This window comes from Bombina bombina, chromosome 3, assembly GCF_027579735.1.
Source record: "Bombina bombina isolate aBomBom1 chromosome 3, aBomBom1.pri, whole genome shotgun sequence".
NCBI classification, from domain to species: domain Eukaryota; kingdom Metazoa; phylum Chordata; class Amphibia; order Anura; family Bombinatoridae; genus Bombina; species Bombina bombina.
In genome coordinates this window covers 655,925,770-655,942,470 of record NC_069501.1, presented here as the reverse complement: position 1 = coordinate 655,942,470, position 16,701 = coordinate 655,925,770, and the positions used below count along the sequence as shown (strand labels likewise).

General features: G+C 38.2%; 1 protein-coding gene across 1 annotated transcript in view; it reads left to right on the top strand.

Moving 5' to 3' along the window:
- The window catches only part of TEX14 (testis expressed 14, intercellular bridge forming factor), a 733,261-nt gene extending 720,850 nt beyond the window's left edge, over positions 1-12,411 (top strand). The window contains exons 14-15 of the mRNA XM_053705409.1: positions 11,959-12,100; positions 12,377-12,411. Of these exons, the coding sequence (XP_053561384.1) occupies positions 11,959-12,100; positions 12,377-12,411 (177 nt within the window). The remainder of the gene's footprint in view (positions 1-11,958; positions 12,101-12,376) is intronic.
- Positions 12,412-16,701: the final 4,290 nt, after the last annotated feature.

Here is a 16,701-nt window from a genome sequence, read left to right as displayed (position 1 = left end):
TAGTGTGTTTGGAACCTATTACTGTCAATAATATTTCTATCCTGAGGATCTCAATGTCCTATATAGTTTCAGGAGTCTGCCAATAGATTTGGGGGTAGCTTATAAGTACAAATATATAAATATCTAAAAAATATAGAAAATTTGTGTAAAAATATTATTATAAAAATATTATGTAAAAAATATATTATGTAAAAAATATATATATTGTAAAAGATTTTGGAACCTTGATTTTAAAAAAGGTTTTGAACCCCAAAGAAACCTTTTTAAAACTTTTTTTTAAAAAACATTTAAAAATTGCTTTGGTTTTAAAATTTCTTTAATTTTTAATTTGATTGGTTGAGAGTGGTGCTTGTGTTTGAAACAGTCTACTTTCTTCCCATCTTTCCTGATTTTCTGGTGTCTTTTGGAGAGTTGGGAGTGGGAGAGAGTTTGTTTTTTGCTTCTCTTATAATAGGTGGAATATTTCCGTGTTGCTGTTAAGACCTTTGGGAAAGATGCAGTCTAGCAGGAAGATCCACTTTGATTCTACTCTCAGAAGTTGTTTTTCAAAATCCCCTCCTCTCCAATTTGTTGTGGGTCTACTAATGCCCATATATTTGAACGTTTTGTTGCTTCCTTTGTGTTTTTCTTTAAAATGTTTGTATAGTGGAAAATCTTCCTTTCCCCATTTTATCTGTAAAAGATGCTCGCGGATTCTATCTCGCAGTTTCCTAGAGGTTTGCCCTACATATTGTAGTCCACATCCACATTCAATTAGATATATGATGCCTGAATCCTGGCATCTGATCATCTCTTTCATATTAAAAGACTCCTGTGTTATATTGGATTTGAATATGCTACTCTTCTTGCCATGTTCGCAAGCCTTGCATGTCAGGCAGGGAAAGAAACCTTTAAGTGGTTTCCCATGTAGATCTTTCATTGTGGTTTTCCTAGTTACTTTGGGGACACTAGGAGCGATCATTGTTTTAATGTTTTTTGTTTTTCTGTAAATGAATGTTGGGGATTCCTTTAGATCTTTCCCAATTATATTGTCCTCTTTCAGAAAGTGCCAGTGCTTCTTTATTATCTTTTCGATTAGAAACCTATTTTCGCTGTATTCAGAGATGAAAGGTACCTGTATGGTAATGTCCCTTTCTGGAGTCTTGTCCTTATTTTTGTATTTCAGCATAGACCCTCTATCCATTTTCTCCACTTCTTCAATCGTTCTGTTTATGGTTTCCACATCGTATCCTCTGTCCACGAATCTTTCTTTTAGGATTTTTGACTGTTCTTTCCATTTTCCTCTGTCCGAACAATTCTTTCTGATCCTCATTAACTGTCCTTTCGGGATGTTTGATTTCCATCTCTGGTGGTGACAACTGGTCTGATGGATGTAATTGCTACAGTCCACATCCTTAAAGTACGTAGAAGTAGACACTCTTCCTTCTTTTATCGTTATGTCTAAGTCCAGAAAGTGGATATTTTTCTTACTTATCTCGTGCGTGAATTTCAAGTTCATGGTGTTATTATTCATCACATTAATAGTGTGTCGGAGGTCTTCCACAGAACCTCTCCATATAATGAGGATGTCATCTATGTATCTTTTGTATAGGACCAGGTCTGCGCCTGCTGGGCAGGAGTCCCAAAAGAGGTTCTCCCATTTACCCATGTATAAGTTGGTGTAGCTAGGCGCAAACCTGGTCCCCATAGCTGTTCCGCATATCTGGTTGTAGAACACTCCTCTGTCGTTGAAGTAATTATGGCTGAGGATATAGGAGATACCCTCCACAACAAACTCCCTTTGTTCCTGACTCAATTCTCTGTCCTTTTTCATGAAGTACTCCACTGCTTCTAAACCCAAGTCGTGTGGGATACTCGTATAAAGAGCAGTGACATCGCAGGTAGCTAATATGTATCGGTCGTCCCATTCTAGACTATTGAGTAGGTTCAGGACTTCTGTGGAGTCCTTAAGATAGGAAGGTAGTTGTTGTACATGTTTCTGAAGTCTTCTATCGATGTATTCTGATAGGTTGCAGGTGATGGAGCCAATACCGGATATGATCGGCCTTCCGGGGGGGTTATCCAACCTTTTATGTATTTTAGGAAGGTAATAGAATACAGGTATCCTTGGATGTTTCATAGATATATACCTGTATTCCTGATTGTTGATAATACCTTTCCTTTTTGCTGACAGAAGTATGGAGTCCAGCTCTTCTTTATATCTTCTTGTGGGATCTGAGTTTAGTACCTCATAAGTCTCAGAATCTCCCAAAATCCTGTCTGATTCTTTGTTGTAATCTATTTTGTTTAGGATTACAATGCCCCCTCCCTTGTCAGCCGATTATACTACAATGTCTTTGTTGTCTTCTAGACTCTTGATGGTATTTGTTTGTGTCTTAGTCATATTTTGGTGGAACTTCCTAATGTTGTTGTTGTTTAATCTCTTTATGTCATCACATACTACATTTTCAAATGTTTCGATGTGAGGTCCTTTATGTGAAATGGGGAAGAAAGTGGACTTTGGTTTCAGATCTGTGTAGTTAGGTTTATCTTGTGTCTGGTGCCCATTCTCTCTTATATTTATGTTTGTATTGGAATGTGAATTGGTTTTTTCTAATGCAGATTTGCAAAAAAAATCTTTTAAGGGTAAGTTTTCTTACCAATTGTTTAACATGTGTATAGGTCTGGAATTTATCCAGACCCCTTGATGGAGCATAGGATAGACCTAAGGCCAATACTTCTTTGTCCTTATGGCTTAGATTTGTGTTGCTCAAATTGTATATCCCTCTATTCTTTAGATCCCTTGAGACATTGTCGTTAGAGCTAGTAGAGGGTAAAGTTATTTGTGCATTTTCGCATCTAGTATGTGCCTGAGGTGTTATTTGAGACTTCTTTTTTAGCCTTATCCCTGCTCTTCTGCCTCTATGGATTTTCTTTTTTGACTTGGAGTTGTGAACTCCTCTACATCTTGTGTTCTGTTTTTTCTCTTTGACTGTTTGTTTCTGTCTAAGAGTGCTGGAGGGCCTTCCCCTAAAAAATGTTGTTGATTATCATGATTTATGGTAGTGCCTGATGATTGAGTGTTCGAATTCCTCAGGAATAGAGAAAGGAACAGAAACCCACACAACCAATGGGGACAAAATGACAATAGTAATCATGAACCTATTCCCTATAATCAGAATAATAACACATTCTATGAAAGAAACCATCAAAACCCCAGAGACCAACACCACAGAGGGCTCTACCACTCTAGGAGCTACAATAATAGAAATTACAATCATAGGAACTACAGAGATTATCCTAGACCTAGAGAAATGGAAGATTGGGGCCAGATACAACAACCACATTTTAGACCACCCCAGTTTAGAAGTTACCAACATTATCATAGGACCCCATATCAGGGATATGATAATCGCTTCAGACAAGGAGACTACAGGGGGACATACCAACATGTACAAACAAGAGGTGGGGAGTTTAGGGTAGATCACCCACCAATTTTCACAACCCAATACATACTAGATTCCCATCCTATGAGAGAGGAGATACCTACCAGAATAGAGACAACTATGGTTACAAACACAAACAATTGTACCCAAAAGTACATTTTGGAGATAATCAGAGTTATCAGCATAGAGAATCTCACAACAATAGATCTAGAAATACTTGGGTTGACACTCCCACACCAAACACTAACAGATTTGAGAATCTGAGAAATATGGATATGTTAAACAGCCCTGCTCCTCCAGCCCTGAGGAATTCGAACACTCAATCATCAGGCACTACCATAAATCATGATAATCAACAACATTTTTTAGGGGAAGGCCCTCCAGCACTCTTAGACAGAAACAAACAGTCAAAGAGAAAAAACAGAACACAAGATGTAGAGGAGTTCACAACTCCAAGTCAAAAAAGAAAATCCATAGAGGCAGAAGAGCAGGGATAAGGCTAAAAAAGAAGTCTCAAATAACACCTCAGGCACATACTAGATGCGAAAATGCACAAATAACTTTACCCTCTACTAGCTCTAACGACAATGTCTCAAGGGATCTAAAGAATAGAGGGATATACAATTTGAGCAACACAAATCTAAGCCATAAGGACAAAGAAGTATTGGCCTTAGGTCTATCCTATGCTCCATCAAGGGGTCTGGATAAATTCCAGACCTATACACATGTTAAACAATTGGTAAGAAAACTTACCCTTAAAAGATTTTTTTTGCAAATCTGCATTAGAAAAAACCAATTCACATTCCAATACAAACATAAATATAAGAGAGAATGGGCACCAGACACAAGATAAACCTAACTACACAGATCTGAAACCAAAGTCCACTTTCTTCCCCATTTCACATAAAGGAGCTCACATCGAAACATTTGAAAATGTAGTATGTGATGACATAAAGAGATTAAACAACAACAACATTAGGAAGTTCCACCAAAATATGACTAAGACACAAACAAATACCATCAAGAGTCTAGAAGACAACAAAGACATTGTAGTAAAATCGGCTGACAAGGGAGGGGGCATTGTAATCCTAAACAAAATAGATTACAACAAAGAATCAGACAGGATTTTGGGAGATTCTGAGACTTATGAGGTACTAAACTCAGATCCCACAAGAAGATATAAAGAAGAGCTGGACTCCATACTTCTGTCAGCAAAAAGGAAAGGTATTATCAACAATCAGGAATACAGGTATATATCTATGAAACATCCAAGGATACCTGTATTCTATTACCTTCCTAAAATACATAAAAGGTTGGATAACCCCCCCGGAAGGCCGATCATATCCGGTATTGGCTCCATCACCTGCAACCTATCAGAATACATCGATAGAAGACTTCAGAAACATGTACAACAACTACCTTCCTATCTTAAGGACTCCACAGAAGTCCTGAACCTACTCAATAGTCTAGAATGGGACGACCGATACATATTAGCTACCTGCGATGTCACTGCTCTTTATACGAGTATCCCACACGACTTGGGTTTAGAAGCAGTGGAGTACTTCATGAAAAAGGACAGAGAATTGAGTCAGGAACAAAGGGAGTTTGTTGTGGAGGGTATCTCCTATATCCTCAGCCATAATTACTTCAACGACAGAGGAGTGTTCTACAACCAGATATGCGGAACAGCTATGGGGACCAGGTTTGCGCCTAGCTACACCAACTTATACATGGGTAAATGGGAGAACCTCTTTTGGGACTCCTGCCCAGCAGGCGCAGACCTGGTCCTATACAAAAGATACATAGATGACATCCTCATTATATGGAGAGGTTCTGTGGAAGACCTCCGACACACTATTAATGTGATGAATAATAACACCATGAACTTGAAATTCACGCACGAGATAAGTAAGAAAAATATCCACTTTCTGGACTTAGACATAACGATAAAAGAAGGAAGAGTGTCTACTTCTACGTACTTTAAGGATGTGGACTGTAGCAATTACATCCATCAGACCAGTTGTCACCACCAGAGATGGAAATCAAACATCCCGAAAGGACAGTTAATGAGGATCAGAAAGAATTGTTCGGACAGAGGAAAATGGAAAGAACAGTCAAAAATCCTAAAAGAAAGATTCGTGGACAGAGGATACGATGTGGAAACCATAAACAGAACGATTGAAGAAGTGGAGAAAATGGATAGAGGGTCTATGCTGAAATACAAAAATAAGGACAAGACTCCAGAAAGGGACATTACCATACAGGTACCTTTCATCTCTGAATACAGCGAAAATAGGTTTCTAATCGAAAAGATAATAAAGAAGCACTGGCACTTTCTGAAAGAGGACAATATAATTGGGAAAGATCTAAAGGAATCCCCAACATTCATTTACAGAAAAACAAAAAACATTAAAACAATGATCGCTCCTAGTGTCCCCAAAGTAACTAGGAAAACCACAATGAAAGATCTACATGGGAAACCACTTAAAGGTTTCTTTCCCTGCCTGACATGCAAGGCTTGCGAACATGGCAAGAAGAGTAGCATATTCAAATCCAATATAACACAGGAGTCTTTTAATATGAAAGAGATGATCAGATGCCAGGATTCAGGCATCATATATCTAATTGAATGTGGATGTGGACTACAATATGTAGGGCAAACCTCTAGGAAACTGCGAGATAGAATCCGCGAGCATCTTTTACAGATAAAATGGGGAAAGGAAGATTTTCCACTATACAAACATTTTAAAGAAAAACACAAAGAAAGCAACAAAACGTTCAAATATATGGGCATTAGTAGACCCACAACAAATTGGAGAAGAGGGGATTTTGAAAAACAACTTCTGAGAGTAGAATCAAAGTGGATCTTCCTGCTAGACTGCATCTTTCCCAAAGGTCTTAACAGCAACACGGAAATATTCCACCTATTATAAGAGAAGCAAAAAACAAACTCTCTCCCACTCCCAACTCTCCAAAAGACACCAGAAAATCAGGAAAGATGGAAAGATGGGAAGAAAGTAGACTGTTTCAAACACAAGCACCACTCTCAACCAATCAAATTAAAAATTAAAGAAATTTTAAAACCAAAGCAATTTTTAAATGTTTTTTAAAAAAAAGTTTTAAAAAGGTTTCTTTGGGGTTCAAAACCTTTTTTAAAATCAAGGTTCCAAAATCTTTTACAATATATATATTTTTTACATAATATATTTTTTACATAATATTTTTTATAATAATATTTTTACACAAATTTTCTATATTTTTTAGATATTTATATATTTGTACTTATAAGCTACCCCCAAATCTATTGGCAGACTCCTGAAACTATATAGGACATTGAGATCCTCAGGATAGAAATATTATTGACAGTAATAGGTTCCAAACACACTACTATGCAATATAATACCAACTCCTGTTTTAAGTAATGTCTACCCCTGTTTACGTAATGTTAGGTAATAAATATATAACTCCAACATAACGGTTTTATAATTTTGTACCCACTACATATGGATATCCATATGCCCTTATTTGTATCTTACAATTTTTTATATATTGTATTTGCATTTTTATTTTTATACCAGATATTTGTATTTTTATTCTATACCAGACATTCTTGAGCTTCCAATACCAATCCCAATTTTTATTCATATGTCATATATTTTTTATTATTTTTTATCATTTTATATAATTAAACTTATTCACATAGAGATTGTTTTTTATGTAATGACACAACTACAAGGAACAATGCCATTACATATATTTACACTCATATAGGCAACTTTGCATTTTGCCAAGTCAATATACTATAACCCCAATACGCCAAAATGAGTTGGCACTTCCACCGGCAAATACACATGATATATATTCTTTCCCCTTTCGGATAATAGAAATGGGGGACAATATAATTATCAATTTCTGGAAATGTATTTTAAATGAGAAGAAAAAATTTTTTTTTTTTTTTTTTTTTGGCGCAAATTTTTGGCGCAATTTCCACAAACCATCCCATTGGCTATCAAAACACACTTAAGATGTAGAAGCCAGACAGCTGCTACCAGTCTTGAGAAAGGTCCCTGAGGACCGAAACGCGTTGGCTATACACTGGTATTGCAGCTCAGAATATATCTGGTGAGTAGAATAATGTTGTTGTCATTCTAAAGTGATTTTATTGCACTATGTCTATTTTCTGTACACTTTTTTTAGGTACAGGAGGATATCCCATTACATTTGATAACCTTTTAAGAAGAGGAACATCAACCCAGCACTTTCTACACTCACATTTGGAATACTTGGAATTATATACACATTTTTTTGGAGCAATTTGGACTTTATTTATTTCACCAGGATTTTGAATCCTTTTTTATGACACATTTTTTACCACACCCTTTTATATACACACTTTTTAGGTATACACCTCACGAGAATTATTCACTATCACATATATTATATTCCTTCCATATGGGTTGCTGATCACAACTCATATATTTTTTATATATTTTTATTCATTTTTTCATCTTTTCAAAAAATATTTAATATATTTTTTATATTTTTTACATTTTTTCACCTTTTTGATTTTTACACCAACTTTGGACATATTATCATTTTTATTTTTATTTATTTTTTGGATATTAACCTTGAACATTTGCTTTGGACATTTTGGTATGGGGCTGAAACACTTGTATGTTACATAGGACATAACTTCTTGGACATTGTATGGGGCAATCCATTAGATTGTTGAATCTATTTTTAACTGTATTTTTAACTGTCAGTTTATGTTAATAAAATGTTTGTTTAATACATTTTAATATCACATCCTATATATATATATATATATTTTGTTTTTAATCTTTTACCTTTTAAGTACTTTTTCACATGGTTTTATATATATTCTTTGTGTAACACAATATTATATATTAACCTTGATGTATACACATTCCTAGTCGTGGACACCATCTTTAGCAACCCAACCCTCATCTGAGGGTAGTGTAGCGCTGTATCTTGGCATTTCTTCATTGAGAACATGGTTGTTGTTCAATAATAAAATTAATCCTCAAAAATACAACTTGCCTAATAATTCTGCACTCCCTGTAGACTTGCGATCCTTCATGTCCTACTAAGGCACGCTTTTAGCGTTGCTGGAGGATCCCACTCTTAATGGGTCTGGGGATTCTCAGTTTTACTCTTCAACTGGCTTGCATACATAGACATAAGGGGATGAAGTAATCTTCTTATAGTTTTTGTTATTTGTGTATCCTTTTCCAGTTCTGAGCTTGAAAGTCCTGCGGGTCTGTCCGTTCTTCCTGGGCGATATCCTACGGGTTGCCTTATCTTTTATTTTCATCTGGTGAGGATGATTTTTATTTGGTCTAAAGCTCATATTGTGGTGTGATGTTTCCTTCGGGAACTTTCCTCTCTGGAATTGATACTTGCAATTTTGTGGTTGCACTGTTTACAAAAGTCTGTCTGACTGTTCTTTATCCCTCCATCATCTGGGGACACTCTATGTGGTCTTGACAGTGTTGGGGCCCTTGGTTTCAGGCTGGCCCTGACTGGGTACAAATCCTTCTGTCCGTGAGGCCTAGTTCAGATATGTGGCACCTTTTTATGTCCGGTTGGTCTGGTGAGGGCGCCTAGTGATCACAATATGATTTGTGTGGTTGTCTTGTTTTATTTTACAAGCTTCAACTAGCATCCTGAGAGGACTTGAGGACCGTGGTTGCTTAGGGGCATGGGGGATTGGTTCAGAGACTTTATCCGGTTCTTCTGGCGGCTTTGGCCACTTAATTAGTAAATTAAGGCCGTGAGGCTCTGTCTTCCTTCAGGAGTTAGTTGTCTCCATATCAGGGGCGATAGGAGGTGTTGTGTCTTTTTCCAAGCTTTTTGCTTAGGGGATGTTTTTCTGCCTGGGTTCGGGATGCTTTGCATTCTTCCCCCTTGGGTGTGGTCCTCTGGGACCTTAATCTGAAAGGATTATGGATGCTAGCCTTTCTTTCTACTCTCTTTCCAGTGACTCTGTTCTCATTTTTATTTCCCTTAGATCTGCCCTTGGGGCCTTTGGGCTCTAGAGAAATTGTGTTACTTTGTTGCGGCCTAATACCTTGCTGTGTGGGGGGGTGGGGGTGTTGATCTCTGGCTAAGGGTGTTCTCTTCCCTTTGGGCTGGGAATTACGAGTGAGCCCTGTACACATTCTCCTGATTTCCCGGTTCTCATTCCCTATGAGGTCTGATTGCTTTAGACGGGGTATCTTGAGTTTCCTGAGGGTGTCATTTGTTCTAGGACAATTATGGGTCCCTGGTCCGGAGTTCTTGTCTTGAGATCCTTCTTTAATGTCTGTAGACTTGTGAGGACTGGTTCGGGACGACCAAGTTTTTTTCAGGGACACTATGTTGCGACATAGGGGCTAGCTTATTGGGCTTGCAAGTAGGTAGGCCAGAGTTCACATCCACCCTCGGGTACTGGTTATAAACTTTAAGGCCTGACTTGTCTTTCAGACGGAGTGTGCTCCTCTATGGGGAGTTTTTTTTTCTTCTCTGTTAGGTCAACAGTGGAGTCTGGATGATTTTTTATTCGGTCCGTGTTTTGATCATACTATGGCTTCATGTTTTGTGATCTTCCCTTTGAAGGGGATAGTTTATCTTCCTTATGAGTTGGGGTTTCCTCTCTCTGGAGGGTCTTTGTCCTGCTCTGTGTGTAGGAGGTTGCATCAGGTGGCCTATTTCTGTAAGGGGCAGCATCTGCTGCTCTGTGGGCTCTGTTTCACCTGTTGGAAATTGACCTCTCTACCTAGAGACTGTCTAAGAGAGTTGTTAAAGGTCTTCCTACGGATCTATTGCACTTTTCTCTGTTCCAGGTCCTAGAGGATTCTCCTTTAGAGTGCCTTATTTTAGAGTAGCGGATTGGGTTGGCACCCAAGCTCTGTTGGGGTGGATGAGTCCCCCCTTTTTCTTTTCATTCCCTGGGGGCTTGTGGTTGGGGTCTTTCTGTCCCCCTGTCTATAAGACATGCCTGTCGCTTGGGCTGGTCTGGTGTTGGAGCAGGATCTGAGATCTGCTGCTCTGCTATTTCGTCCTCGGAGCAATCAAGCCTTTTTGAGGTTTCTCCTTTCTCCACATTCAAACTTTGTGAGAAGAACTGGCGGCTCTTAGCCTGCGACGTTATCCACTGGTTAGTGGATACTTAGCACTCTGAAGGATCCTATCCTCAGCTGCTACTGCTTGCCTTGCATGTATTTAAGTTTCAGAGTCATTTTTAAATGACTGCAGTGTTTTTGCTTCAGGTGTTGTTCGTCAGACCTATCTGAACTTGCTGCACAAGTTTTTGTTCTGAATATTTCGGTATTCTGAGATACCTTTTTGCGACTTGGGGACCTTCGTCTTCAGTTGCTTTCTAGAGTGTGGTTGCACTGTGTTAGGGGAAGATCCTCTCTCTGTTTCAGACTCCCTGCCTTATATCGTGGTTTCTGTATTTCTGGGGTCTGGGCGTTGCCTCCCCTTGTTTCTATGAGACTGGTTGGGTCTCTGTTAGCCTGACCCATTTTCTTGGGTTTTTGTTCTTTGTTTTTATTCAGGACTCATTGTGCCCTTTTTAGTTTTTTTTCTGGAGTTCCTTATGCTAGCTGGAAGCTAGCTCAGCATTCTAATGCACTGTGACTTCTCTGTACTGTAGCACACCGAGGGTTGCAAGTTCGATCCCCGGCGAGGTCTACTCAGTCTTTCCTCCTTTTGAGGTTGATAAAATGAGCAGCGCATTGAGTCCTTTAAGGGGGATTAGCCGCGCATTCCAAGTACAATAATGTTTTCTCTGTGCCTTTTCTTCCTTGTTGAAGAATACGGTAGTTTGTTCCCTTTCTTTAGTAAAGGGTGTGTTGTTTGGAGACCAACTGCTGGGGACGGTGTCTCTTGGAGGCTGTTGACTCTAGTTGAGTCTAGTTCCTGCAGTCTCTAGCAAGGCGGTGGACTATCTGCGGTCAGAGTCCTTTTCTTTTCCAAAGTAGTTATCGGCTTCGGACGAAGGGGGATGTTGTTGGGTAGGGGTTTTCAGGCCTGGTGCCCTCAGAATGGGCCGCCTCTTGTACCCTATAGCTTGGGTATTGTTTTCCCAAAAGTAATGAATGCAGCTGTGGACTCTTTCCATTCATGAAGAAAAACTTAAATTATGCTTACCTGATCATTTTCTTTCTTCAGATGGAAAAAGTCCACAGCTCCCCACCTGTATTTTTTCTGTGGGGCGTCTCTTATTTTTATTCTTCTGGCACCTTTTCACCCTGGTATTTCTCCTACTGATCCTTGTTCCTCGGCAGAATGACTGGGGGATGAGGGAAGTGGGAGGAGTATTTAAGCATTTGGCTGGGGTGTCTGCCTCCTCCTGGTGGCCAGGTTCTTATTTCCTAAAAATAATGAATGCAGCTGTGGACTCTTTCCATCTGAAGAAAAGAAAATGATCAGGTAAGCATAATTTAAGTTTTTAGGAACAGAGAGCAATCCTCATTGTGGTAGTATATTTCTTAACGCTTCACTACATATATATATATTTTTTTAGGAAATTATTGAATCCAAAAAGAGTAAACCTGATAAATTAAGCATCCAAAATCTATACCCAGAGATAAGCATTGGTTTGCAGCCCAGAACTGAGATTTCAAGAGAACTACACGTTCAGGACAAGGAGCAGGCAGATATTATTGGTATGTTACTATTATTAAAATGCTACCAAATTATTTTAAGAAGTAAATATGCTGTTCCCTTGTTATGATAGAGATTTGAAAGTTAGAACTAAACGTTAACAACCACATAGGGATTAATTGCAATATTTTAGAGATGTTTATCTAATGAAAGTTTATCTAAGATATTTTCAACAAAATTCCCTATTAAAATCTGTGAGGTCTGTGTAGATAAATTATTTAAAGGAATGCAATTGACCCCATATTTCTTTATGATTATGCTTGTTTTACTTAATAAAGCAAATGGAAATGGTGTTCAAAGTCTACATCACTAATAATAATTGTAGTAGAAATAATATTACTAATACACACCTAGATTACGAGTTGCGCGCTAAACACTAACACAAAAAAATGAGTTATTTCACTTTCCATAGTGCTGCCATTACGAGTTACTGAAAAGCCCCCTTGTTCTGTGCGTTATGGTGCATTATGCTCCATACCGCACAAAAGCCAAGGGCTGAGTTTATATGCTTGTGCACTCTTTCCCTCATAGGCATCAATGGAGAGAAAGTGTTAGAAAAAATCTAACACCTGCGATCGCGGAATGGCAAATTGCCGTAACGCAACCCCATTGATGTCTATGGGGAAAAGAAAGTTACGTTTAAACCTAACACCCTAACATAAATCCCTAGTCTAAACACCCCTTATCCGCCGCCACCGACATCACCAATACTAAATAAAGTGGTTAACCCCTAATATGCCACCCCGACATCGTCAACACCTAAATAAAGTGATTAACCCCTAATCTGTCACTCTATGACATTCCTGACACTAAATTAAGTGATTTACCCCTAATCCGCTGCTCCCCGACATCGCCGACACTAAATAAACCTATTAACCCTGAAACTGCCAGCCCCCCACATCACAACTAATAAATAAAGCTATTAACCCCTAAACTGCCTTACCCCCACATTGCAAAACACTAAATTAAACTATTAACTCCTAAACCTTAACTCGGCTAAATTACGAGTTGTGCGTTAGGGTAAAAAGCAGCGTTGAGAGGTCCCAACGCTGCTTTTTAACGTCCACTGATATTACGAGTCTTGCAGGTACAGGTGTACCGCTCACTTTTTTGGCCAGACTCGGAAATACCGCAAATCCACTTACGTCAATTGTGTATCCTCTTTTTTCAATGGGACTTGCATAGCGCCGGTATTATGAATCTGACAAAAAGTGAGCGGTAGACCCTCTCCTGTCAAGACTGATACCGCATTTAAAAGTCAGTAGTTAATAGTTTTACACTACAACACTGTAGCATAAAACTCTTAACTAAAGTGCTAAACTACATATCAACCCCTAAACCGAGGCTCCCCCACATCGCAAACACTAAAATAAAATTTTTAACCCCTAATCTGCCGAACCGGATATCGCTGTCACTATAATAAACATATTAACCCCTAAACCGCCACACTCCCGCATTGCAAACACTAGTTAAATATTAACCCATAATCTGCCTGTCCTAACATCGCCGACACCTACCTACATTTATTAACCCCTAATCTGTTACCCCCAACGTCACTGCCACTATATTAAATGTATTAACCCCTAAACCTAAGTCTAACCCTAAACCTAACCCCCCTAACTGAAATACAATTTTAATAAATCTAAATAAAATTACTATCATTAACTAAATTATTCCTATTTAAAAATGAATACTTACCTGTAAAATAAATCCTAAGATAGCTACAATATAACTAATAGTTACATTGTATCTATCTTAGGGTTTATTTTTATTTTACAGTCAACTTTGTATTTATTTTAACTAGGTACAATAGTTATTAAATAGTTATTAACTATTCAATAACTACCTAGTTAACATAAAGACAAATTTACCTGTAAAATAAAACCTAACCTATGTTACAATTACACCTAACACTACACTATAATGAAATTAATTACTTAAACTAAATACTATTAATTACAATTTAAATAAATTATCTAAAGTACGGAAAAAATTACACCTACTTTACACCTACTCTAATCCCCCTAACAAAATAAAAAGCCCCCCAAAATAAAAAGCCCTACCCTACACTAAATTACAAATAGCCCTTAAAAGGGCCTTTTGCGGGGCAGTGCCCCAAAGTAATCAGCTCTTTTACCTGTAAAAAAAAAGTACAAATAGCCCCCAACATTAAAACCCACCACCCACACAACCAACCCTACTCTAATACCCACCCAATCCCCCCTTAAAAAAACTTAACACTAACCCCTTGAAGATCACCCTACCTTGAGAAGTCTTCACCCAGCCGGGCCAAAGTCCTCCACGAAGCCGGCAGAAGTGGTCCTCCAGACGGGCAGAAGTCTTCATCCAATCGGCATCTTCTATCTTCATCTGGCGCGGAGCGGCTCCATCTTTAAGATATCTGACGCGGAGCATCCTCTTTAAACGACGGCCGACTGAAGAAAGAAGGTTCCTTTAAGTGACGTCATCCAAGATGGCGTCCCTTGAATTCTGATTGGCTGATAGAATTTTATCAGCCAATCGGAATTAAGGTAGAAAAAATCCTATTGGCTGATGCAATCAGCCAATAGGATTGAAGTTCAATCCTATTGGCTGATCCAATCAGCCAATAGGATTGAGCTGGCATTCTATTGGCTGATTGGATCAGCCAATAGAATGCAAGCTCAATCCTATTGGCTGATTGCATCAGCCAATATCATTTTTTCTACCTTAATTCCGATTGGCTGATAGAATTCTATCAGCCAATCGGAATTGAGGGGACGCCATCTTGGATGACATCATTTAAAGGAACCTTCATTCTTCAGTCGGCATTCGTTTGAAGAGGATGCTCCATGTCAGATGTCTTGAAGATGGAGCCGCTCCACACCGGATGGATGAAGATAGAAGATGCCGCCTGGATGAAGACTTCTGCCCATCTGGAGGACCACTTCTGCCCATCTGGAGGACCACTTCTGCCGGCTTTGTGAAGGACTTCGGCCCGGTTGGGTGAAGACTTCTCAAGGTAGGGTGATCTTCAAGGGGTTAGTGTTTTTTTTAAGGGGGGATTGGGTGGGTTTTAGAGTAGGGTTGGTTGTGTGGGTGGTGGGTTTTAATGTTAGGGGCATATTTGTACTTTTTTTTACAGGTAAAAGAGCTAATTACTTTGGGGCAATGCCCCGAAAAAGGCCCTTTTAATAGCTATTTGTAATTTAGTGTAGGGTAGGGCTTTTTTATTTTGGGCGGCTTTTTTATTTTGTTAGGGGGATTAGAGTAGGTGTAATTAGTTTAGAAATCTTGTAATTTGTTTATTATTTTCTGTAATTTAGTGTGTTTTTTCATACTTTAGATAATGTATTTAAATTGTAATTAATTGTATTTAGTTTAAGTAATTAATTTCATTATAGTGTAGTGTTATGTGTAATTGTAACAGAGGTTAGGTTTTATTTTACAGGTAAATTTGTCTTTATTTTAACTAGGTAGTTATTAAATAGTTAATAACTATTTAATAACTATTGTACCTAGTTAAAATAAATACAAAGTTGCCTGTAAAATAAACCCTAAGATAGATACAATGTAACTAATAGTTATATTGTAGCTAGCTTAGGGTTTATTTTACAGGTAAGTATTTAGTTTTAAAAAGGAATAATTTAGTTAATGATAGCAATTTTATTTAAATTTATTAAAATTATATTTCATTTAGGGGGGGTTAGGTTTAGGGTTAGACTTAGGTTTAGGGCTTAATACAATTAATATAGTGGTGGCGACGTTGGGGGAGGCTGATTAGGGGTTAATAAGTGTAGGTAGGTTGTGGCGACATTGGGGGCGGCATATTCGGGGGTTAATAAATATAATGTAGGGTTTGGCGATGTTGGGGGCAGCAGATTAGGGGTTCATAAGTATAATATAGGTGGCGGCGGTGTCCGGAGCGGAAGATTGGGGGTTAATAATATAATGTAGGTGTCGGCGATGTCCGGGGCGGCAGGTGTAAGATTAGGGGTGTTTAGACTCGGGGTTAATGTTAGGGTGTTAGGTGTAGACATAAAAAGTATTTCCCCGTAGGAATCAATGGGGCTGCGTTAGGAGCTTTACGCTGCTTTTTTGGAGGTGTTAGGTTTTTTCCAGCCGGCTCTCCCCCATTGATTCCTATGGGGAAATCGTGCACAAGCATGTTTTACCTGCTCACCGCTCCTGTAAGCAGCGCTGGTATTGAGGTGGGATGTGGAGCTAAATTTTGCTCTTCACTCACTTTTTTGCGGTTAACGCCGGGTTTTTAAAAACCCGTAATACCAGCACTGTCTGTAAGTGAGCAGTGAGGGAAAACTGCTCGTTAGCACCGCACCCCTGTTAACGCAAAACTCGCAATCTAGGTGACTATCTTAAAATAAATAAAACTAAGCTGTGAAATAAAAACTATAAATTGACCTAACATTACTATTCTAATAAAATTTAAAAAAATACCAATAAAAAACCTAAATTACAAATTTAAAAAAAATAATACTATGAAAAAAATAAAAAATTTAAAATTACAAAAAATAACAAAGACTAAATTATGAAAAATAAAAAACCCTAAGATTACAAAAGTAATAAACAAAATTATTAAAATAAAAACAATTACACCTAACCT